Here is a 24,848-nt window from a genome sequence, read left to right as displayed (position 1 = left end):
ATAACATTGGTTTTTTTTGGGTACATTTTTCCATTATTTTAGTTTAGAATATGTCATTTTTATTCTGCAAATCACTTTTAAAATTTCATTTTGATATTACTGCATTTCTTGGAAACAAATGTAATAGTGCTAATGATTAACAGTGATTAATAACAGATCACAGAACAGTAGTGATGCGATAATAAGTATGTTAATTACTTGTCATTGTATATTTACTTTAGCTGAATATAGTTATGAGATGTAATTATTTTGGTCAGTGATAAAACAGATTTTTTTTTTCCCAGATGATTAAACATCTTGTTCACTTTATTAATAGTTTTTTTTTATAAAGATCATTTCATCATTACATTCACCTTCTGTTGTCTTATAAACATATTTATTAAAAAATAAGAAAAAATGCAAAGGGTCTACATTACATTAGAGAAGTAAAGTAACTTAGAGTCTTTTTAAGCCGCATATATCATCTATCAGATGCCTATACATACATTATATAGGCAAAAGTTTTTGGACACGACTTTTCCAGCAATATGTGCATCTTCCACATACTATTACCACACACAACTGTGGTAGGATTAAAATGTCCCTTTACTTAAACTAGAAGCCCCAAACCTGTTCCAGCAAGACCGTGCCCCTGTACACATAGCAATATCCAAGAAGATATGCTTTACATGGGTTGAAGTGGAAGATCTTGAGTGGCCTGCTTTAGAACTTTGACCTCAATCCTAGTGAACAGCTTTGGAACACTGACTGCACACCAGGCCTCCTCACCCTATAGTACATCAGTACCTGAACACATTTGTGACTAAATGAGCATAAACATCCCCAAGCACACTTCAAAATCTAGTGGAACATCTCCCCTGAAGAGTGGAGGTTATTGTCTGCATAAAGTAGTTATATTAAATGACTAATAATGACTAGTTTTCTTATAATCCTGACTCTATAGCCACACACATTGAGTTTGTATGGACTTGTCTGCTAAGTGTTATGCTTGGCAGATTAAATACAGAATAAAACTTTGATTAAAACCGATTGTTTGTAGGCTTCAATTAATCATCAAACTCAAACTAATACAGCAGAAAACAAAAAAGGTATTTTTATTCAAATGCCAGCACCTAATTACTTCCAAATTTCACTTTTTTAAGTGCCTGGTCTGTACTACTTCCTCATATAACATGCGTCTGTGCTTAACTGTACAGAATACTGAGCAAAGTAACAAATGTAACCACACAAGATTAGCACTTCCTAAAGACACAGCATTGGCTAGGATTATAAAAAGATTGCATAAACAGGGCCAAAACATGCAATGCTTTTCCAATAACAGTTTTGTGCCTTGGATTGAGAAAGCACCTGTTGAGAACACGTACTCCACAAAGCATTTCTTTGTAACCAATTGTGCAAATGATTGTGTGTCTTCCACTTGTGTAATCCCCATAGGAGCTGCAGCACCCTGGAATAAGAGCATGCATCCTCTGTTGGCTAGTGTAGATTTATTTCTGTGTGTGCGTGTGTGTGCGTGTGTGCCGACGCAGTGCGGGCGTCCGTGGGTGTGTGATTAAGCGGAGAATTCGACTGTGTTCATGCAGTGGAGAGAAGTCTGACCTGACTGCAAGAGATGTAGTTTATATACTGGCTATGATGCTGTTCACCTTATTATTTAGGACACATGATACCAGTGTACATCGAAATTACATTCATTTCCTTTACAAGTTTACAAAAACCTCTTAAATGAATCAGAGTGCCTGATTTCATCTACATCTGGAAAAACTTTGCAAAGACCGAACGCTTTTTGCTGGCATTATGTAAAAAAAAAAAGATATGATGTCAGGATCAGTTCAAGCCAAAATCTGTAACATTTATCCGTGGTGGTGATTTTACCGCAACATGTTGTGCAAGATCAAAGCCAGCGGCTGCATCTCATCACATCCAAATCTGTAGTGTAAATAGGACTAATGACGCCTTTTCACATTTTGCACGGGCACAGGTGGACTATTCAATTCAGCAGGCGCGCTCGTGTCTAGGGCATGTCAATGAGCGCATTTAATTGGCACAGAAAAAAAACTGCAGGGGTACAAATGATAAACTAGGAAGCCTACTACTGTATAGTTCTTTAACTTTCTCTTTTCCTCGCTCTATGTGCAGCTCACTGCAATGCAAAACACTGTTCTGACTCATCACTCATTATGCCATCATACCATTCGTCATTTCATAAACGATGCACAGTCACAAAATTAAAAAGGCAAAAAAGGACGATTAAAGTTTCTTTCGGCTTCTCCCGTTAGGGGTCGCCACAGCGGATCCTCCGCATGTTTTTGATTTGGCACATGTTTTACGCTGGATGCCCTTCCTAACGCAACCCTCCCCAATTTATCCGGGCTTGGGACCGGCACTGAAAGTGGCTGGGGATGGTAAAAAAGGACGATTAAATTAAACCAAATTCCCAAGATTCAACACCTTTCCCAGACAAAATCTTGGCCATTCTTGGTTATATGCACACACTCACAAAGCCTTGTCCAATATTTAAGGTAAACCAAATCCTAAACATTGTTCACAGGAAACAACTTTGAGAAATAGTGGCATTTCTGTTATAATCTTTACATAATATTATATCACTTAATATCATAGCTGGTGGGCAACTTTGTATTTGCCACTAAAGTGCCTAGTGCCTTTTGCATGAAGTGGTGGTGCATAATGGGTGACTATAAAAAAAATACCATGTGGACTAAGCTTGCATCATAAACCGTAATTGTAAATGTGAACGTTTCTTGATGTAAATGACGAACATTCTGCGTGTCATGAAAATGTGCATGCCTCAGAGTAGGAGATTTCTGTTTTAAGGTTGGTAAGACACCATGCAACAGGCTGCTGTTCACCCTGAGGATCTGAATCTGAGCTCGCCGGGTGTAAATACTAAAGCTCTTCTAGTAGACATCATTATACAGCAGTACTATTAATCCTTATTCATATTCAGATCTGATCTGTAGATAGAAAACGATATTAAATCTGTTTTCTGTACGCAACAATGGATCTGGAGTTCACACATTTGTAGTATCGTCCCTGCTCTAATACACCTCATAAAGGAATGTTAATTAAGTGACTAATTATAGAAGAAGGAAGCAATATTTTGGTTTCAAGCAAAAAAAAAAAAAGTTTTGCAATAACATTAAAGAATCTGATATTTGAAAGTGTGATTAGAAGAGAAATAATTCAGACTTGCCCAGGATTATTGGTCTTTTGAAAAGTAAAACCTCAAAGGTGGCATAATAATTGCTCTTATACCCTCTGATAATTGGTGATCCTCTCCTGAAGGTGCTCACCTGTTTATCCAGTGTCTCCTTGCCTCCTGTGGACACTTTAGGCGCCGGGACGCGTTCACATGTGCAGCCCTCCAGGAGATAAATGCCAGAGGGTCGTGCACTTTGCTCAGAGTCGAAGTAGAAGAGCACGTTTTGGTAGAGGGCGAAAAACTTCTCGTGCCATTTGCTGTTTTCCGTCGTCTTCTTACAGAGGTAGCCGCGCTTGGTGCCCTCTTTACGCGCCACCACGGACAGATACAGAGCGTGTCCTTCATTGTAGCGAACGCTCTTCTGCATTTTCCTTCGCGGTTCTGCTCCGATCTTCAGCTGCTCTTCAGCATCATACCGTTCACAATGCTTTGGTGATTTTTATTTCTTTTTTTTTTTTAATCCCTTCCACGTGTGCGTGTGCGCGTACTGAGCAGACACGCACGAACTGGAGAAGTTCAGGCTCTCTGCGTTCCTCAGATACCAAGTTCCTAATCGACTTTATCCAAACGAGTTTGCAGTCTGATCCATGACAGCACCTTGTGCTGAAGTGCTGACAGCGCGAAGGAGAGCCTGAGAGCACAAACTGCGAGTGCGTAGACGAACCTCGCGTTCAGAATCGCATTTAATCCGATTTGACAGCTCCGTAAAGAGACAGCGCTGCATGCGGCGCCGCTGATTGGACGAGCAACTGGAGGGGCGGGGCGTAGAGCATCTTGTGGATCCCTCGCTGGTGTTGTGGAGGGATGTTCATGGATGCCCTAAAGCAGAAGATCCCCAAACTTTTTCCTTTTCCCGAAAATCTAACTTGCCTTAGGCATTAATACTAAAGTTTAGACGGCGTCCCTCATTTATAATTTCATAATATCTATAAAAAAAATGTATATATGTATATAAACATTTATCTGTAATCTGTTTTAACTAATTTTACTTTATTTTTAAAGTTCTAGTTCAGTGAAACTCATAGTACAATGAGAAACAATCCAATTTATTGTACAATAGAGATCAATGCCTAATACAGACATGAAGCTGGAAAAGCGAACCCTCTTCTCATATAAATCAAAGGTTATCACAAGCCCTGATCATCTCTAGTCTAAACTGTTTGCTCCCAAGTCTTAATCAGGGTTATTTCACCTGGATCCTGTAGGACTGCTTAGCAGAGGCCCTTGTCCAGAGAGAAGTACAAAAGTGCTTAAGTATTTACATCAGACTGCTGAATAATGCTGATAATGAACATCCTTTTTAATGCACTTGATACTATTTGTGTTTACATTATTCTCTTATGGAAGAAGTAATAATTTACATCTGTTTAATTTAAATTCATTTTTCCCAATGTTTCTCCTTTATGTCCTCTCAAAGTGCCCCCCAAGCAACCTCCACCATGCTTTACTTATGACTGCAGAAACTTATTATTGTACCACTCTCCAGGCTTTCAGCAAACAACTTGCATTCATACAAGTATTAAAACATGTGACTAATGTCTCATTAATTTGCTTGATTATTGTGGTTTTATTTTCAAATCTAGTTAGTTAGTAAATGGGAACAATCCAATTTATTGCCAAATACAGTTCAAAGACTAATACAGCTATTCAGTGAGCTTTAATGAGACATGAAGCTGGTCCTTATTTTCCACAGATGGCAGCCCAAACAAACGGTCACCAATAGTCAACTTTGGCCCATGAACCATAGTTTAGGCATCTCTGCTTTAAACAAATTGTGCCCAAGACTTAAGGAGAATAATTTCACCTTGCTCCAGCAGAATAATGCTGATACTGAATACAATTTCCAATGCAGTTGACACTGTTTGAATGTATATTAAACTGTACAAAAGTAGGAGTAATAATTTACAATCCCACAGTCTTTAGGAGACCATTTTGAGTCTGTTTCCTCCCACAGTTTCTTCTTTGTCCTCTCAAAGTGTTTTTTACCCCCATAATCAATGACCTTGAAATCTACAGTACTGTGCAAGAGTTTCCGGTACATGTTAAAAAATTCTGTAAAGTAAGAATACTTTCAAAAATATAAGCATTGATAAACTATCAATTAAAACATTGAAAGTAAATAAACAGAAGAGAAATCCAAATCAAATCAATATTTGGTACAACCATCCTGCAAAACAGCATCAATTCGTCTAGGTATATTTGCTAAATATTTGAAGGAACTTGACAGGTAGGTTGTTCCAAACATCATGGAGAACTAACCACAGATCTTTTGTGGATGGAGGCTGCCTCAAATTCTTTTCTCTCACATAATCAAACCAAAGAGACTTTATGAGGTTGAGATTAGCGCTCTGTAGGGGCCAAAACTCTTACTTCCAGGTCTCTTTTTTGTTCTCTATGCTGAAAAAAATTCCCTAATGACATTGGCTCTGTGTTTGGGCTTGTTGTCCTGCTGTGGATTATATTTGGGGCCACAAATTTACAAGGAACTTCCACCATGCTTCACTGTTGCCTGCAGATACACATTATTGTAACCCTCTTCAGCCTTTTTACCAACTTGATTTCTGTTAAAAACAAATTTTTTTATTTCATCAATCCGGAGCACCCGATTAAATTTTTTTCTGCATCCCAGTTCCCAGTTTTTATGCAATGTGAGGAAATAAAAGTTATTTGCATTGTCATAACTATGTGCATTTGTAATTTATGTCTTTTCTATTTTCCTTATATCATTCATTTCCGTCATAGGCTGTTTGGAGGATTCTTTATTGTAGAACTTTATTGTATGGTGTAACAGTGTTTCCTGTATATATGACATACTCTTAAATATAAACATCTTTATTTACAACATTATCTTTATATATTCTTATTTTTATATAGTTTTTATACTTTATTTATCTGCCTTCTTTTTCTTTGATTTATTTTTTTCACCGCATTTTATTCCCTCGTGCCGGACAGTTGTAAAAAGCATTTCACTGCATGTCGTACCCTGTATGTATGTGTATGTGACAAATAAGATTTGATTTGAAATGATCTCTGTGCTGTATTTTTTTCCTGCTGAACAAATACATTCTTGATTTTGAAAAAATAGTAATTCTAATTAACAATAAACTGGCCAGTGCAGAAGCTTTGTGAACCCTAGAACACAATCGTTTTTTAGTGCAAATTCAGTTTTCTGGGAGCAAAGATACTTGGACTGGGTGTAAAATAAATTACAGATGAATCACTTTCATGACAGTTTAATTAAAATTCTTGACAAGTTATTTACTGAAAATTATTAAGATATTTATTCCTCTTAATAACCATGTTAAAAGGAAAAGGGTGGATCTGGAGCCCATCCTGCATTCGGTAGTCAATTCAAGTACATGCAACATTTTGGGAGATAAAAGAGAAGAAAACAAAAAACCCCAGAGGAAACCTATAAGGAGATGATGTTAAATTTGACAAAAACAGTAACTCAGAGGTCAGGCTCAAACCTGGGACCTAAAACTGCTTCAGATGGTCTCTATAATAATTTCATTTTAGCTTTGTCCAATTTAATAATTGTTTTCTGAACACATTGCAGCTCAGAATGAAAAAAAAAAAAAAAAGTACTAATTATTTTAACCATGGATAGAAAACAGTACTAAGATAAACTAACACTGGCAGATGAATATATTCTTGTATTTCTTATTAAATGCTTAATCAATAAATCAGTAATCTGTGAATTGAATAAAGCGAATGGAAAGAATAATAAGATTCTTTTATACAGGCTGCTTTACTCATTAAGCCTCGATAAACACTAGCACATGGGGTGTCGAATCGCTTATCAGTGCAAGGTGGAAAAGTCCCATAATTCATTCAAGATGCCTGCGCAATAGAGTCCAAACTTTCCTAAAAATGCTTAGAAATCTGAAAAGTATTTAAAAAAAAAAAAAAAAAAAAAAAAAAGAAGAAGAAAAAAAAGGTATAATCAGCAATAAATGTTGAGGAACGCTATGGATGTCATGTGTGATAAGTGAGTGGAAAATTTGCTGCCCTGCATTTTTCAGTGAACCCCATGGTTTTTCCCAGTGCAAGCATTTTATTTTCTTTTTCCACAACTTGTTAATTGTCATAAAACATTTTCCTAATTATTTGGCAACCCAAAAAGTGAACAGATGCCCAACACACCTGTAAAAAAACAGATTTCAATACAAACTTTCCAGAGAATGTTTACAGAGAAGCAATTCTACCTCACTTCAGCTCTCACCTTGCTCCATGACGTTTACCTGGTATGGTTTATGTATGGAAGGAAAAAAAACAAAAAAAAAAAAAAAAAAAAAAAACGGCACAAAATAATAGGAAATCCAATGGAATCCTTTCAGTCAATATCCCCCATTTGTGACTTGTGATTTGTTTCTGTTCTCTAAAAAAAAAAAAAAGGGTACGGTTAACATTCATGTTATCTTTTACATAACACTATTCTGTAAAACAATAATAGGTTTTAAGTGTCTAAATTCCAGCTTCAAAAAAAAAAAAGAAGGTGTAACCTGGAGTGTACAAAGCAGAAGATTTAATAGCAATGCACACAGATGCAGATCTTTTCAATCATTCTGTGTACAAATGTTCAAATTTTGCTCAGAACCTTTATATAGCAGCTTGAGTTTCACCTTTCAGGAGTGATGACATGAAAAAGCAAGCACGTAGGGAAAAAAAATTGTGTGTAACAATTAGCATAAAAGTGTTTATGGGGGGATTATCTTGGCATCCTTCGAGCATCCCCCAAGACACACAATTGTTATTAATGTCCGACTTTTTTCCACTTGAGAAATGATTCCCTGTTGGTGATTTTCCAGGCTTCAGAAAGCAGCTTCACAGTTTTCCTAAAACAAGACAAAAAAAAAGTTGAACTTTGCTTGCCCTTTTCTGCACCAGCGCATATTTGTGTTATGATGTTCGCTCTGAAAAAACAAGTTATTATATGGCGCCTTATTTATACTCTAACTCTTAAGCTGAACATTTTTGATTATAACCAACACAATGATGGCTCTAATGGGAAGTGCACACAACCCATCCCACTGCCGTACATACCCAGCAAAGTGATAATGATCTATGGAAAGTAGTATGAGATGCTGTGGCAGCAGAATACGTTTGTTTTTTTCGTCACTGACATTCTGATTTGGCTCTTCAGAGCAAATAATCCGATTTGCATTTAGATAATTCAAACACAAACATATTACAGGGAGATGTGTTCTGGTCAAACCATGTGTGAGATTAATAAAAAAAACAAGAAAAGAAATACACTAGATGAACATCATGTTAAATGGTTTAAATTAATGGGTGATGTGAAAGTCATCTTACATTTATGCCATTTAGAAGACACCCAAATGCAGAGCATCTTCCTATTATCTAATTTATTACCACTGAGCAGTTAAGGGCTAAGGGTTAAGGGCCTTTCTTAAGAACCAAACTATGGTCTCTTGGAGATGCTGGGATTTAAACTTCTATTTCAATGTGCATGCATGTCCAAATATCAGGATTTTTTTTCCTTCCGAGGTGCGATCACTCACATTTTTCACACAAATCTGAAAACACAAAGCTACTCATACCAGCTGGATATGAAATCTTTGTAAAATATTAAACCAGGTTACTCAGTTTATTGCTCCTGATTTTATTTGACTATTATTCAATGCTTGTTAACACTAATCAGACATTTACACGAAGGCCTGCAAAAATAATCAGTTTTTCATTATTCGCTTATGTTTGTGATGCTTTCCTCATTTATCATTCGTTGAATAAGGTTGTGTGTAAAAGGTCAAACAAAAACGAAATCATCTTACAAATAATTTGGTCCTTTAGGTGATTCTGAATCACCTGTAAATCACAGAGTTCGTGGAGCAATCCCGCTGCATTTCATGATTCCCACAAATGTTAAAAACACTGCAATGTTAGCTACCCGTGGCAGAGATTTATTTGACCTCCTTTTATAGGTTGCCATTTCTTTTGTCCTAATTGAGGACAGATGTATTTGGCAGAATCTATGAATTTCTTTTTGACTGCTTTCTTTTCAGTCAGCAGTGTTGAAAGAATTAATCTAGAAATGACAATTTAATCTTTATAGAAATCTGTGCAGTTTTTATTATACACAAGTTTGCAAAACTCTGAGCTCTTGTGATTTTGTGAAACTGATTTCATGAATTCCACTTTCTTATATTAAGCAATTCACAAATAAATCTCTTAAAATCCATTATAAATGAGCCCTGTTAAATCTACAAAAGACTGGGTTAGACCTGTAAAATTGGAAGCCAACCCCAGACCCTTTTCATTAAAGTTATGTAGGATGCAGTCTTCAGTGTCTCCTACATGCTGAGCGCTTGGCTTTATTTTATTCATAGTACATACAGCATTTTTTGAAAGTTGCATAAGGATACACGGCCCACGTTATGTACCTGCGGCTGTTGACGGCAGCCTCCAGCTCTTTGGACTTGAGCGCAGCAGAAGTGAGGATGCTCTCGGGTATGTCAGCCAGGCGCGCCACGTTTAGTCCGTAGCTCCGAGCTGCTGCTCCCTTCGTCAGCTGATAGAGGAAAGTGATGAACTCTGGCTGCACCTCCTCCTCTGCAGGGTAAAATAGAGGAGTTGAAAAAGTGTTACATCAGAGAGAAGCACTCGAGAGTCTCTGCAGAAAACAGGAGCAAATCCTTCCGAGAGGAATCTAATCAAAGGTCTAAATTGATTTGTATTTAGCCTGTAAATGACAGAGTAAATCATGTGTTTGTTTTAATAGAGCTGCTCTGCCATATTAGAGCTTGAGATACAAGTGTGACTGAATGAGATTGACTATTTATTATGAGCAATACCAATCCTTTTAAAAGACTATCTTCCTCTATTTGGACACCCGAATAACAGACACACTGTTATCATAAGCTCCACTATAGAAAGGCTTTCCAAAAGATTTTGGAGCGTGATTGTGGGGATTTGTGCTCATTCTGTTCATCTGCAAGGTGGGGTTGAGTTCAGAGCTCTGTGAAGGACACTTGATTTCTTCCAATTCAACTTTGGCAAATCATATATTGTAATTTTTTTTTGCAAAAGTATAGTGTCCAGTTGCGAGACATCTAATGAAGTTAGAAGATGCCCACCCCCCCGAAAATCCCGAGCCATCTAGAGATTGAACTTTAAGGATGAACAACCTCTGAATTAATAAAAAAAAAAACCCAAACATCCTGTTTCTCAATCACTGAACATTTAAAAGCTCTAGAATGGAGGAATTTGTGTGAAATCTAAAATGGATTCCGAAGTTCAGCTAATTTATTGCTCAGGAGCACCTCGTTTCACAACTCCAACTGACTGTATAAGACTGTAGATTGTAGAAATTACTCATAATCACACACTTCTGTGTTCATGATAGATCTCACTCTCCAGTGTTTGTAATGTTTCAACAATTTATATTTACAATCTTGATGTCAACCAAATGACTATGGGTTTCCCTTTGAGGCTGGTTCTTCTCAAGGTTTCTTCCTCATACCATCTAAAGGAGTTTTTACTTGCCAGTCGGCCCAGGTCACCCCAGGCTTGCTCAGTGGGGATAAATACACATGGTTCACATTTTATTCTATAATCCTTACATTCTGTAAAGCTGCTTTGAGACCATGTCCATTGTAGAAAGCACTATAGAGATAAACATGTATTGAATTGAACTATAGAGTGTGCCTTCAAGTGGTGTCTATGAATGTTTGACCATGAAGTGCATTCACGCATTTGTGCAGTTATTATTGTTGTGCCATTGTCTAGTACCCAAACTAGACAAATGTTCCCAAAAAGTCAAACCGGTCTGTTGTTTTGATCACACAGACACACCTATCACATACCTTTAGCTGCAGTCTCTGGCTCATTGAGCAAAAATGCCATGTGGTAGTTTCCGACGTGACACGGGTAGAGCTTCTCAAGCTCACACAGTGGAGGGTAGTGGGTTACAAACAGCGTCAGACACCTCACCTGCAAACCAGTGAATAACATACACCAGTATTCAGTAAGAAATAAAATATTCAGTGACATTATCAAAAAATACAAGCACTCATTTCCTAAAAACAGGTTGCTAATCAGCATGATGCTGGATACTGAAATCCAGGAGCAGGTGTAAATATTCATACCTTCATAATGAATGGAAGAGAACATGTTATTACACAGAGCACAAAAACAGATCATTAGTGCCCTAGAGGAGAAACTATAAAGAGATTTTTAAAATAACCACATGATTTAAATGTTTTGTATATAGCCACAGTTTATCACAATTTAAGAGGATGTTAATAGGATGCATAGCATCTGCTGGGCAAACTCAGAATTAAATTCAGCATAATAAGCTGCTTCCTGCAAAATGCCAAAGAGCATGTGTGTTCATATGCATTGGTTATAAAAAAAACTATGAGTGAAAAGTAGATGCTAAGGTATCTAGTCAAAACCTTTTATGGAATGACATAACCCTATGCACAAACTAAGCTCCAAGTCCTGCACAGATGTAGCACCTCAACTCCACTGAAAACCTCTGGTGTGAATTGGGGTGCAGACTACAAGCCAGTTCCCAACATCACGCCCAAAATCAATGTCAAACATCATCTTGGGGGGCTGTATGTACCCAAATTCTCACAACCGTACTCCAAAATGTGGTGAAAAGCCTTTTTAGAAGAGTGGAGGTTGTTACTGCTGCAAAATGTAGACCAAATCCATATTAATGCCCATGGTTTTGGTATGAGATCTTCAACAAGCACATGTGAGTGTGACAGTCAGGTGTCCACATCAATTTGTCAATATAGTGCATGTTTCTATTGGAGCTGGTAGCATCCATTCTCCATTGTTAAAATAACTAAATAAATCAAAATGAATTGAATAAAGCTATGGTGCTGATTCTAAGAAATGGCTTCAAAAGATGGAAAAAATTAACACTTTCTTATGGACCAGTCAGATTCAAGTTCTAAATGCAAAAGAAAATACGAAAAAGGCAAGTGGAGTTTGATAGATCTGAAGCATTTGTGAAGGAAATTGCAATTTTAAAATGTGTGCTGTATTACAAATGTGTTTTAACATTTATTTTTAATTAGCACTCTTATGCAACAGGATAGTGGGAGTTTTTCCCTCCTTTAGTGTTGTAAAATGTTTTGTTTTGCGTTCGAATTTATATTGGCTGATGCATCTCATTTAAAGATGGGAAAAAGATCTGACATGATATAGTTTAATTTTTACAGTCTATAGATGTTAAACCAAGCTGGTTATGCCTATAGTACATCTAACGCTTTTTCACCATCAGACAAAGTTTACAAAAATAGTTAATGCCATCGCCCTGTTTTTATCCAGAGTCATATTTCTATAGACTATTATATAATCACAATTACTGAACCTGAGGGTAATTATTTGGTTCTGGGTAATTGTTAGAGCACACATTTCCATATTAATATATGCACATGGTTGAGCAGAACCATGTTCATTATTGAATTCACATGATGTAATAAGCCATTCTTGTCTATTAGAAAGAACAATAACAAATTAAAAACAAATGTAATAAAATCAGCACATAAATATACTTACACACCTCTGATTCACTGTGTAGCTGAAATACTGTGGAAGCTGCTGTTCTTAAAATAAATCCAACTTCTGACTAATCAGATTTAATAATTCAACAGTGCTGGTGGCATCTCAGTAAGTATAATGATTTAAAAGCTTATAGGTATTAACGTTTATGTCTCTGATTTTGTCTTGTTATATAGATGAGAAGAGTTTCCACAATTACCTAGGCATCACCATCAGTGCACAGTTTGTTATTTAGTAACCTTTGGCATATTTATACAATGTTTGTGTGTTTGTGGCATGTCTTCGGATTTTGATTTTATAGTCTGTTGCACAAAATAGTATTTGCGTTCATGTTCATGCGTTCAACTACACTTATAATGTAAAAAATAGCAGATTTATATGGTGGATTATTAATTAGATGGAGTAATTTATAATAGGACTTAAGTATCGACAACTAAAACCTACCCAGAATGCTGATCATCAGCATCAGCAAAGCATGAGCTCCAAACTAATTAACATTCTGCAAAGTAAACATCGGCTGCACAATAATGGCTAAAATAATAATCTTGGTTATATGGCGCAGTATCATTATCATTCATCACAATTATTCAGTCAATTTAGGAACAAAATGGTTTCATTTTAAATCAACAGAAAGCAGACCTGTGTTCCAGAATAAAACCAAGACCCCTCCTTAGTCAGGTAGTCTGAGGGCATCTTTGAAACATTAATACCATAAACAGATGCTTGAGCCATAATTCCATTATGACGACTTATTGTTTCTTTAAAGTGGAATCTTTCTTTGGAAATAAATACAAAGGTCTATATAGGGATTACTTTATTCTATGATCAGACATTTCAAATCAGGTTCACTGACTATGTATAAAAAACAATATCAAATCATATACTATGGCCTTTACAGACACCAGCTCCCAATAGCATGACATTAATGTATACAGAAAGAATCTGCTAGTTGAATTCATTTACCACTAAAATGTTAAATAGTTGGTACACACAGACAATTCTCGGACATGGATCAGATTTCCATTGACAAGCAAGCTGAAGTAAGAGAGAGGCGAGAGACATGCTTGTGGGCATGTGGGGAGCTGAAAATAGTCACAACATGACATAGTAAAGGAACTGTTTATCAGCACAAGGGTTATGTTTACAGCTTAGATTTAGGCTTGAACCCCAGATGTGTTGTGTGCCATCTCACCAGGAGGCAAAGACAGAAGAAAAGATGCACAGGCTCTTTCACAGTGGGATACTGAGCATCTACAAAAGGGATGTCAGGATGAACAGATCATGTGTTCTAAACTGATCCATACACAAATACAAACCAGAAGAACACTAAGGGATTTTTTTGGTTGGTTGTTTAAGAAAGCTTGCCAAAAGATATTCACAGGGCAGTGTGTATCTGGAGTGAGAGGACTATGTTAGCAGGCAGAAGGCATGTAACCTTGGTATATGCCTGTTCAGGGTCATAGTAGTTTAAAATACGCTACTAGAGCAACACTACCAACTGATTTCAGTAGAAAACGGTGCCTGGAAGTACAAACAAAAACGTGAACGAGAAGGGATTTAAAAACAGTTCTATCTTTAGAAACAGCACATCTCTAGCTGAGGCCAATAATAAGCTCTAGTGATGATCTTTTTTTTTTTTTTTTTTTACAGGCCATGCAATCATTGATGACATTCCAATTAATAAAACATCCAGATTTACTGTTGGCTATGCCCACTTCAGATTTAAATCGTAGTAAAAGATATGAATATGGATATTTAGGGTACTAAACAGATCCAGATACATACAGTGATGATGCCTTATACACCTGGTCTACATACAAAGAAATGTAGCCAGCAGTTTAAAGCAGTTCAAAAGTGATATATGATGGGCAGCTCATGTCCCTAGAGTTTGCTGAGCTGCCACAATTGGCACCTGACTGCCACTCTAAGACCCAACACAATAAGGTGTACAGATAAATTGCATTTCCAGATGTAGACTACAGTTTTAGATGACTGATGAACTGATGTTTGTAGGAATTCATTTGTGCACAACAATCCCATATTTGGCAGACTTTCTACACCGATTTAAATCTACTCAATCCAAGCACCGAATTGTTACGCAGTGCAACTTCCAACCACCTCCTCACTTCTCTTCACTCGGAGACACGCATCCTGGCTCATTTCAGATACGTATGCCAGCTGAGAGTCTGAGCTCTGCTTCCTGTGTGCAAGCAGAGAGCTTTGCTATGGCAACTGGCCTTTCTCTTGCAGCCAGAGAGCAGTAATGCACAGTACAAGAAGGTAGTGTGCAGTCAGACACAGCCTCAGTCAACAGTGCAGTGTCAGAGTGTTATACAACAAAGATTTTTTTTTACATTTACAAATACGGGACAGGTGAACAGTTGAGAAAAGGACCAGTTGCCATGCCAACCTGCAATACACACACATGCAAAATTTATTGCAACATGGGTCTGCATGTACTGCATGAAAATAAAGAGGGAAAAATGCATTCATCACACGCCTCTGTAGTAGTGTGTTCAAACCTGAAGTGCCGCAGACCTGAATCAGTCGGAGAATCAGCAGAGAATGTACAGAATTTCAGAGCATCCCTGTATCCATAATGATTATAAAATTCATTTACTCTACACAATCAGAAAAAAAGATTACAGCAAAAAGAAGGGTATATGAAGTTCTTTTTTTTTTTAGGGGAATCCCTCAAAGTTTTATGTAAAACCCAACCATTGTGGGTTTTTCTGTATCAGATACAGTTTCAATGAAGTGTAGGTGCTCCGTGCAAGATCTGTGCAGCTCCATAGCATCAAAACTTCACCAGGTGTCAGTTATGGAAAATGTAAGAAAAAAAAAAAATCATAACAGGTTGTGCAGTTCCGGGAAAACTGTCAAGACTAGCATGCAGTCCTGACACAAACGGGAGTTGCTGTTACACCCAGGAGCTATTTTCATATAACGGAACAGACGTGAGACGTTCACTTTGCTAACAATGATACATTTTTGTTCGTCAAAAATCCGCATGTTGTTCTTTTTTATTTTTTAATACAGTCTACAGCTTGTTTTGTGGTAAACTATAAACATTTACTCACTTACTGATATTTATCCTTCTCTCACACACACACACACACACACACACACACACACACACACACACACACACACACACCCTCCCCCTTTCCATGAACTAGCATTACATTTGAAAGCACTATTTTGTAATTATTGGGCTACACTGAATGCAGAGCATGTGTCAGACACTTCCCTATGAATTAGCCATCACTATAGAAACAGTAATGTATTAGTACAAAATAATACATCTGGGATTTAAAAAAAAAAAAAAAAAAATCATAATAGAAACTGTAGAATTTAAGCGCAGTGTATTAATAATAAAAATAAATAAGGATTGTATACTTCAGGAATAAATCACTTCATTCTTGTGCTACAATTAACAGAATGGTGTGTTGCAGCTTGATATGAACCAGAGTTTCTGGAATCACACTGTTGATTATTTCATTCCACAGTGTTTTGTGCTACAGCAATTCACCAACCATTACACATTTCCTTTTATTAATGTATGATGCATCATCATCATCTTGTATAGTTGCATTTTCTGCTGTGGAATGCCTCGGAAACAAGTTAGGTCCTCTTTCCGTGGTTATAGAAGCTATCAATTTTGAAAACAAAAAAGCTGACAGGCTTTACACACATTTAAGTGCTGTCAATATTCTGTTAAGAGAATTTATTACCGTATTAGCAAGTATACATGTTTTTTAGATTATTATGTGAAACATCCCCTATACAAGTCCCTGTGAATCATCTGTTACTAGAGAACCAATAAGCATTTATAAAAGGCTTTGCAGCTGGATATACTGTCTGGGCTGCTGTCATCTCAAATGATCACCTTCTTACAAGTCTGATTGGAAAATTCAATAGCACTGATGCACTACAAATTTCATGAAGAACATCGATTGCTATGACTGACGTTTCCAAATAGTGTCTCAAACCCTGTGCATCATCTGCTCTCCTGAAAGTAACATGACCTACAGCAACAAATTGCTTAATTCAGCAGTGCAGGTATCTTTGGACAAAGCAATAAACTATACGGTTCTGATAAGATTCTGTCCATGGCGTAAAAGTTACAAGATATAAAATGTAACGCCCCACACGTCTGTAGCTTTGCCTACAAAACACATGCAGGCTGAAAACACATACAGCATGTGGTAGAGTGTTGCTCAGCGCCACTGTAGCCTACGTCACAGCATGATAGGAATGACAAAGGAAGTAGAGAGACGAAATAAACAAATGTGCAGTAGTAAAAAAAAAAAAAAAAAAAAAAGAGACCAAAAGAGAAGACGCAGCGGAAACAATTCTGATGGCTTTATTATTCTGGCACAGGGCAAACAAAGTCAATTGTACCAGTAAAAAAAAAGCAGCAGTTGCCACCAAAATAAAATAATTAAACCATGGGAAAAAACAAGACCTGGAGAAAGAGAGATATCAAGAATGAGAGAGAGGGAGGATATAAAGCTGAGGTTCTTCAAAAAACACGTGATCGATATAGTCAGGAGAAAACTTTTCCACCAGCTCTGCACCTTTAACATCACCTGAACCTAGACTCAGGGTTTATTAACACAATTAACACTTTAAATGTGTGAATAGAGTGTGATTTTTTTTCTTTACATTCACCTCTGGAAAAGAAGGTGCAAATCGTCTACCTGGTTTCAGGCTCTGAATCTAAGCTCCAAATCAGACTTCACATCCTCCTTATGGTCAATGCAATCCAGACAAACTGGTCTTCAATTGTTATTCAAACATACCACATACTGTGTAGGAGATGGAAAAGGAGCTGGTGTATCTAGGTTACAGGTATATTTTGCAGCATGGGTGTGTGTGTGTGTGTGTGTGTGTGTGTGTGTGTGTGTGTGTGTGTGTGTGTGTGTGTGTGTGTGCGCAAGAAAGTGCAGACTCAAAGGAGACTCTGTCCACTGAGAGAGGACTCGCAGGAGACTCTGCTATGTAACAGGGTAAATATGGAACAATAAGAGCCTGATACGCATAGACAAAAGACAAGTAGTTTTCAAGGCAGCTGATGCACGTTATTAGTAACACTGCTCTCTGAAAAATGTTAACGCAAAGGCAAAAATAAGAACATGACAACTTGGTCGTCAAGATTTGGAGTCACTGGGTTCAAGATCGTGGGTTAAAAATGTAAAATAATCAGTGATGGAAAGATGAGATGTAAATCAACACAAAATAGAGACTGTTATGCCATTATTGCGGAAATATACAGTAATTTACCAATAGCCGAAAGTTTTTGATTACATTTGTAGGACAGCAATTTGCAATAGCATCCCAAAAGTTATTTATATATATATATATATATATATATATATATATATATATATTTTATATACAAGTAAAGCAGCTATAAAAACTCATTCCCTCTATATTTGCTTCCTCCTAGTATTTATAAGGCACTAAATAAAACTTGTCATGTTACTGATGTTACTTGGAAAGTTAAAACTCTGCTCTCCTGAAGACTTTTCTGTGGTGGAAAAATGACTGCTGATTCTGGAGATACTATAAAACTTCACCATATTTAACAATTAAAAATGTTCCTTTGTTAACTGACAGCACTTTCTGAAAATCAGCCTTATTTATACACAGCATCTGTTGTAAAAGTCCTTGTGAATGGACGATTACTACAGAAACGTATTCGAATTAGCGTGTTAATATAAACCTGTGATTTGAACGTGAGCCAGGAAAACAGCTGCTGTTATGGAAAGTTAGTCTAACCAATCGGATTAAAGAATTCAACAGTGCTATAGAGTAAATAGGAAAATGAGTTGTTGGTGCTAATTAATTGAAACATTAAATCAGTGTGTTGCGTTAGGAAGGGCATCCAGTGTAAAACATTTGCCAAATCAAACATGCGGATGGTCTGCTGTGGCGACCCCTAATGGAAGAAGCCGAAAGAAAGTTTGTATTAATCAGTGTGTATTATAAAGTATTTGGCAAAATGTCCTTGACCTAAATTTTATTTGGTCATGTCTACAAACAGATGCGTCTTAAAGCCAATATCACAATGCTACCCATCACAGTGGCACCATGGATAAAAACTTTCTTTTTTACAAAGGGCCATGTAGTTTTGGATTTTGTTTTCCCTCAATAACAAAAACCTTAATTTAAAAACTGCATGTTATGTTAACTCGTGTTATCTTTTACTAATATTTCAATTAAATTGATGGTCTGAAACATTATAGTGTGACAAACGCAAAAAAATTTATCAGTGTGTGTACACACATATATATATATATATATATATATATATATATATACACACACACACACACACACACACACACACACACACACACACACACACACACACACACACACACACACACACACACACACACACACACATATACACACATACATACACAGCAGGGAAAATAAGTAAATGACACATTTTTATCAGTAAGGGGATTTCTAAGTGGGCTACTGACACAACATTTTTACCAGATGTAGCCATCAAACCAAATATTGAAGTCATACAAGGAAATCAGAACATTTAAGTATACAAGTTGAGTCATAATCAATAAAGTGAAATGACACAGGGAATAAGTATTGAACACGAAGATAACCAGGTGCAAAATGGCACAGAAAGCCAGGAGATCACCTGAAATGTGTCAGCATTGAGAGAGAAACCCTGCCCCCTATCAGTACTAATTGAAATCAGCTGCTTTAGTCCTAATTGATGGCCTATAAAGGCTTCTCATTACCCAGAAGGCACACAGGAAAGACTTCATGATGGGTAAAAGCAAAAAACTCTCTTAAGATCTTCGTAATCTTATCACTGAAAAGCATTTTGATGGGAATGTTATAGGCGCATTTCCAGAATGTATCCGGAAATGGAAAGAGCATCAGTTCACCATAAACCGGCCACAATCAGGTGCTTCACGTAAGATCCCTGTCCGAGGAGTCCAAAGAATAATAAGGAGAGTTCGCCAAGAGCCAAGAACCACTCAGGCAGAACTTCAGAAAGACCTTGCATCAGCAGGTACTGTTGTTTCAAAGAAAACTATAAGCAATGCACTGAACCGCCATGGCATCCATGCACGCTCACCACGCAAGACTCCATTGATGAACAAAAAGCATGTTGGGTAAAGTTTCGAAGAGCATTTGGAGAAGCCTGTGGATTATTGGGAGAATATAGTATGGTCAGATGAAAGCAAAATTTAACTTTTTGGCAGTCATTCTACACACCATGTTTGGAGAAGAAATTGCACTGCCCACCACCCCAAGAACACCATACCAACAGTTAAGTTTGGGGGTGGAAGCATCATGGTTTGGAGCTGCTTTTCAGCAAGGGGTACTGGCAGACTTCATATTATTGAAGGCAGGATGAATGGAGAAATGTACCGAGACATTCTGGATAAAAATCTGCTCCCATCTACCAGAAAGCTGAAAATGAAAAGAGGGTGGACATTTCAGCTTCAGCAAGACAATGATCCCAAACCAAGGAAACAATGAAATGGTTTCAAAGAAAGAAAATCAAGTTGCTTGAATGGCCCAGTCAATCACCTGACCTAAATTCCATAGAAAATCTATGGAGAGAACTGAAGATCAAAGTTCATAAAAGAGGCCCAAGGAACCTTCAAGATTTGAAGACCATTTGTGTGGAAGAATGGGCCAGAATCACTCCTGAGCAATGCAGAAGACTGGTCTCTCCATACAAGAGGCATCTAGAAGCTGTAGTCACCAACAAAGGCTTTTCCACAAAGTATTAAATAAAGTGTGTTCAATACTTGTTCCCTGTGTCATTTCACTTTATTTATTATGACTCAACTTGTATACTTAAATGTTCTGATTTCTTTGTATGAATTCAATAATCGGTTTAATGGCTACATCTGGTGGAAATTTTGTGTCAATAGCCCACTTAGATATCCCCTTACTAACAAAAATGCTGATGTGTCAAATACTTATTTTCCCCACTTTATAGTATACACACAGCCTAGACTATTTTCATCAGCATAAGCGTTTAGCACTGTTGTTCCACTGACTCACGTCTCTGATTAAGAACTCCAGGGTGGCATAGGCGATGGCGATTCCATCATGTGTACTTGTTCCACGGCCGAGCTCATCCAGGATCACAAGAGAACAAGCTGTGGCACGAGACAGGATCTCTGAGGCCTCCACCAGCTCCTCCATGAAGGTGCTTCGACCTCTTGAGATGTTGTCTGAGGCTCCCATCCTAGCAAAAAAATAAATAAATAAAAAATGTATCACGTTCATGGGGGCCATATGGCAGCTACATATTGCAGTATCTCACAACAACTGAACTAAACTCTTAGTAAAGGTCTACTCCAATAGACAAAGATGACACAGACGGATGGATTGAAGTGGTCAGGAGTATGTTTACTGCTTGCTTATCCTTACATTAAATATTAACTGCTTCTCTTATTGTAAGTAGAGCCTTTCTTAATAGTGCCTCCAGGCTAAAGAACCAGTGTTGCTTTAATTAAACACTTCAGAAGCATTGCAAGAACTCAAGTTAATGCGTTGATTTAGGTGTCTGGTCAGACAAACATAATCTAATAATAACCGGTCACTTAGCTAAGGAAGAAAATAAAAGGGAAATTGCTGAATAATAATACGATACACCATTCACAAAACAGTGTATTAAGTTACCCGGCTAAATTAACTTGAGAGATGCGAGCAATATCTCATGCTATCATTGGTGCTAAACCAATTTCTCATAATCTAGTAATGCTGAAACCAAAAGGTCGCTCATTAGAGAGGATAATGAAACACAAAAGGCCAATTCTTTTCAAATGATTGTTAATCAGTTTACAGAGGCTTAACTGGTCAACAGGTAGGAGTGAACAGACACATTCTGGATTTTAAAGTGCGTGTTGTTTTTTTAAGTCAGGAACAAGAAAATAAATGCATTTAACCAGTCCGGCTCAGCCATTAAATTAGTCGAGTCCACACCAAACTTTACAAAGCCTTCAACATCTACGAAAAGCTGAAGAGAGCTAGGTTAAAAGGATGCCCAGTGTCTGCATATTGTAAGCATAGAACACTGCTCATAATTACAGCATCAGTTCCTTAAAACAAGGTAGAAGGTAGAAGATAATTCCCCAAAGCAAGGCTAAGATTTATGTACAAACAGTTGCCTGGAAAAGCAAATCTTTAGGTAATTTATGAAGAAAGTGAGCCCTAAATACAGAGGCTCAAAGAAGAAGTAATTCATAAATGCCGATTATGTAATAGGCCAGGTTAGCCTTTGACAGCAACATTTTTGTGCACTTACAGGAAGTAAAGGATTATTTTTTTCCAAAATCTTAGGGTTCTTAAGTTAGTCCTTTTTCAAAATGTTGCAGCTAGAATGCATTTAGAAATCTAGAACTCTCTTGAGAGTGTACTGCTGCTTTCTGAAGAATGCCCATTTCTGGGCAGTTAAGGGTAATGTCTGAATTTACGCATCCTTCTCCCCTCTCGAAAGGATTCAACAGTAGCATTGGGTCCAAAAAAAAAGCTTTTCCTGTCAATGAGTGATGCAGTATACCAGTTTACATATAAAAAAACTAAAAGGAAACTGGGATAGAACAGATAACTATGATACAAAGCCAAAGATGATGTAGCATCAAAACCTTGAGAGAGAAGTGCTGACAGCCTGTTTGTCTGAAAAGCTTCATCCGTTTAAGCGTTTCTCTTTTTTTGTTGCATTTCATTTTCTGTTTCTATAGTAACCTGAAAGCGATGAAGGAAGAAGTGCTTGGTAACCTTGCTGTTCATTCAATAAAAGTGCATCAGTGCTCATGACCAGTCAGCGCATGCCAACATCGAGACCAAGGACGTAATGAAATGTGGACAACAGATGAGATTTTAAAAGTGCTGCTCTGAAAATAGCAGTACTTTCTGGCTTCTGTATGATTTTAGATTTGTTCCAAGTTCTGCATGCTGGATGTTTTGTCCAGTTGAACTTGCTCCATATTCCTAATCACCCCAAACACTTAATTAATAAAGTATGTGCAGTAAATATTTCCTTTTGCAAGTCAGAACAATTTGACATTTAATATAATCCATCTGATTCATACAGTTTGAATCCCTGTCATTTCATTCTCATCCCAGAGTTTCAAGGCATACATGCAATTAGCATTGTTTGCTTGGATGAGTCCAGAGTGCACCATGGGTCGCTGAACTCTTCAAGACTTAATTGGCTGCTGTTTGAACATGTTTCTCACCTGTTAATTAGAACATGCATCTCCAGAGAGCGAAAGCAATAATGCTTATACCAGCAAACTTGACAGGCTCATATTGCAAAGTCCAATTGCAATTTAGAAATCCATTTTAACATTGTTTTAAAATCTACAATTATGGCCATGATTACTGCAATTTTTAACAAGCCAGTATATCAATACTTTTGAAATATTTTAACCATTGTCAAGTTTTCTTAATAAATGTCCTAAAATGGGCACATTCAAACCATTGTAACAGAAGTAGTACCAGTAAAAGTAACGGTAGTTCTATTTTTAACAGTAAAAGAAATACAGTAGAAGTAGTTGTAGCAGTATCAGTAATATCAGTAAGAGTAATAGTATTAGCATCAGTAGTAATATTAGTATGTAGAAATAGTAGTAGTATCAGTTTCAGTAGTAGTAACAGCAGTAGTATCAGTAATAGTCATACAGAGCAGTAGTAGTATTAGTAGGAGCAATAGCAGTAGTAATAGTAGTACAGTAGTAGTGGCAGTACAGTAGTAGTAGTAGTAAAAGCAGTAAGTAATCTCAGTTGTAGTTGCTTTATTAGAAGTAATAGTGGTGACAGAAGAATTAGTAGCAGAAGTATTAGTAGTGGTACAGTAGTAGTAGTAGTATCATTATCCATAGAAGTATTAGTAGTACAGTAGTAGTAACAGTATTGGTAGTAGTAATAGCAGTAGTATCCTTTGTAATAGTACCATCAGTAATAGAAGTGTGAGTAGTAATAGTAGTACAGTAGTAAAAGCAGTAAGTAATCGCAGTTGTAGTATCAGTTTTAGTAGTAATAACAGCAGTAGTATCTGTTATAGTAGTAGTGGTAGTGGTAGTAGTAGTATCAGTATCGGTAGTAGTAATAGCAGTAGTATCAGTAGTGATTGTAATAGTACCATTAGTAATAGTAGTGTGAGTAGTAATAGTAGTACAGTAGTAAAAGCAGTAAGTAATCGTAGTAGTATCTGTTATAGTAGTAGTATCAGTATCGGTAGTAGTAATAGCAGTAGTATCATCAGTAGTGATTGTAATAGTACCATTATTAATAGTAGTGTGAGTTGTAATAGTAGTACAGTAGTAGTAGTAGTAATAGTAGTAAGTAATCTCAGTTGGAGTTAAATTTCACCACCTCCATCCCGCAGACAAAAACAAAACACAGCCTAGCAACCTTGTTTACTGACATCAGGTTGTACTTTCATGCAGTTAATACTGTAAGTAAAGTGAAGACTTTAAGCATACATTCAAGGGTTTTAACAAAAATATTGCATACTTCATTTAGAAATTAGAGCCATTTTTTTTAGTTTCACAAGCTCAAAAGTAATTGGACAATGCTGAAAGCTGAAACCCTTCAATCACATCTTAATTGCTTCATTTCAAATTCATTATGGTGGCATAAGGTAAAAAAAAAAAAAACAACATACTGTATATTGAAATGCCAACAGTCAAATATATCGAACATAGCACCAGGATGCCTGAGCAAAAATTATTCACACATCTGGTATCAGATCAGTGAAGTGAGCTGTAATATCCAGTTCCTCAGATAAACACAGTTATTCTGCTTTTCAACAGCACATGCCAAGTGTTTCCATGCCATATCCCAGTCTGTCACATGGTCAATTTCTGAAGTGCACATTAACTTTAATATGAGCTAAATGATGCTTAGGGAAGATGCAATAAACTTCTACATCAAATGGGGAAAATTAATCACTAACCTAGAGTTTTGTGACATGTCATCTCCCCATCATGCACCTGTTCTACATCGCCAGCAGGGCAAAACCATGATGAAAACAGCCCATGCTACACATGATACTAATTAGGAGATCACTATGGTGCAT

The 24,848-nt window shown here is 37.0% G+C and overlaps 2 protein-coding genes across 6 annotated transcripts in view; both read right to left on the bottom strand.

The window, feature by feature from the left end:
* The window catches only part of rasgrf2b (Ras protein-specific guanine nucleotide-releasing factor 2b), a 59,398-nt gene extending 55,512 nt beyond the window's left edge, over positions 1-3,886 (bottom strand). For all 4 annotated transcript variants that reach the window (XM_046842056.1, XM_046842058.1, XM_046842059.1 and 1 more), the window contains exon 1: positions 3,315-3,886. In XM_046842056.1, coding sequence (XP_046698012.1) covers positions 3,315-3,590 — 276 coding nt within the window. In that variant the 5' untranslated portion in view covers positions 3,591-3,886. The remainder of the gene's footprint in view (positions 1-3,314) is intronic.
* A 3,848-nt stretch (positions 3,887-7,734) lies between these two features.
* Positions 7,735-24,848, bottom strand: part of msh3 (mutS homolog 3 (E. coli)) — a 61,357-nt gene continuing 44,243 nt past the window's right edge. For both annotated transcript variants that reach the window (XM_046842132.1, XM_046842133.1), the window contains exons 21-24: positions 20,822-21,008; positions 11,050-11,176; positions 9,628-9,796; positions 7,735-8,061 (exon numbers count right to left, since the gene is read on the bottom strand). In XM_046842132.1, coding sequence (XP_046698088.1) covers positions 7,980-8,061; positions 9,628-9,796; positions 11,050-11,176; positions 20,822-21,008 — 565 coding nt within the window. In that variant the 3' untranslated portion in view covers positions 7,735-7,979. The remainder of the gene's footprint in view (positions 8,062-9,627; positions 9,797-11,049; positions 11,177-20,821; positions 21,009-24,848) is intronic.

Source organism: Silurus meridionalis, chromosome 27, assembly GCF_014805685.1.
Source record: "Silurus meridionalis isolate SWU-2019-XX chromosome 27, ASM1480568v1, whole genome shotgun sequence".
Classification (NCBI taxonomy): domain Eukaryota; kingdom Metazoa; phylum Chordata; class Actinopteri; order Siluriformes; family Siluridae; genus Silurus; species Silurus meridionalis.
The sequence above is the reverse complement of the archived record's forward strand: the minus strand, read 5'-3'. Positions and strand labels throughout refer to the sequence as shown.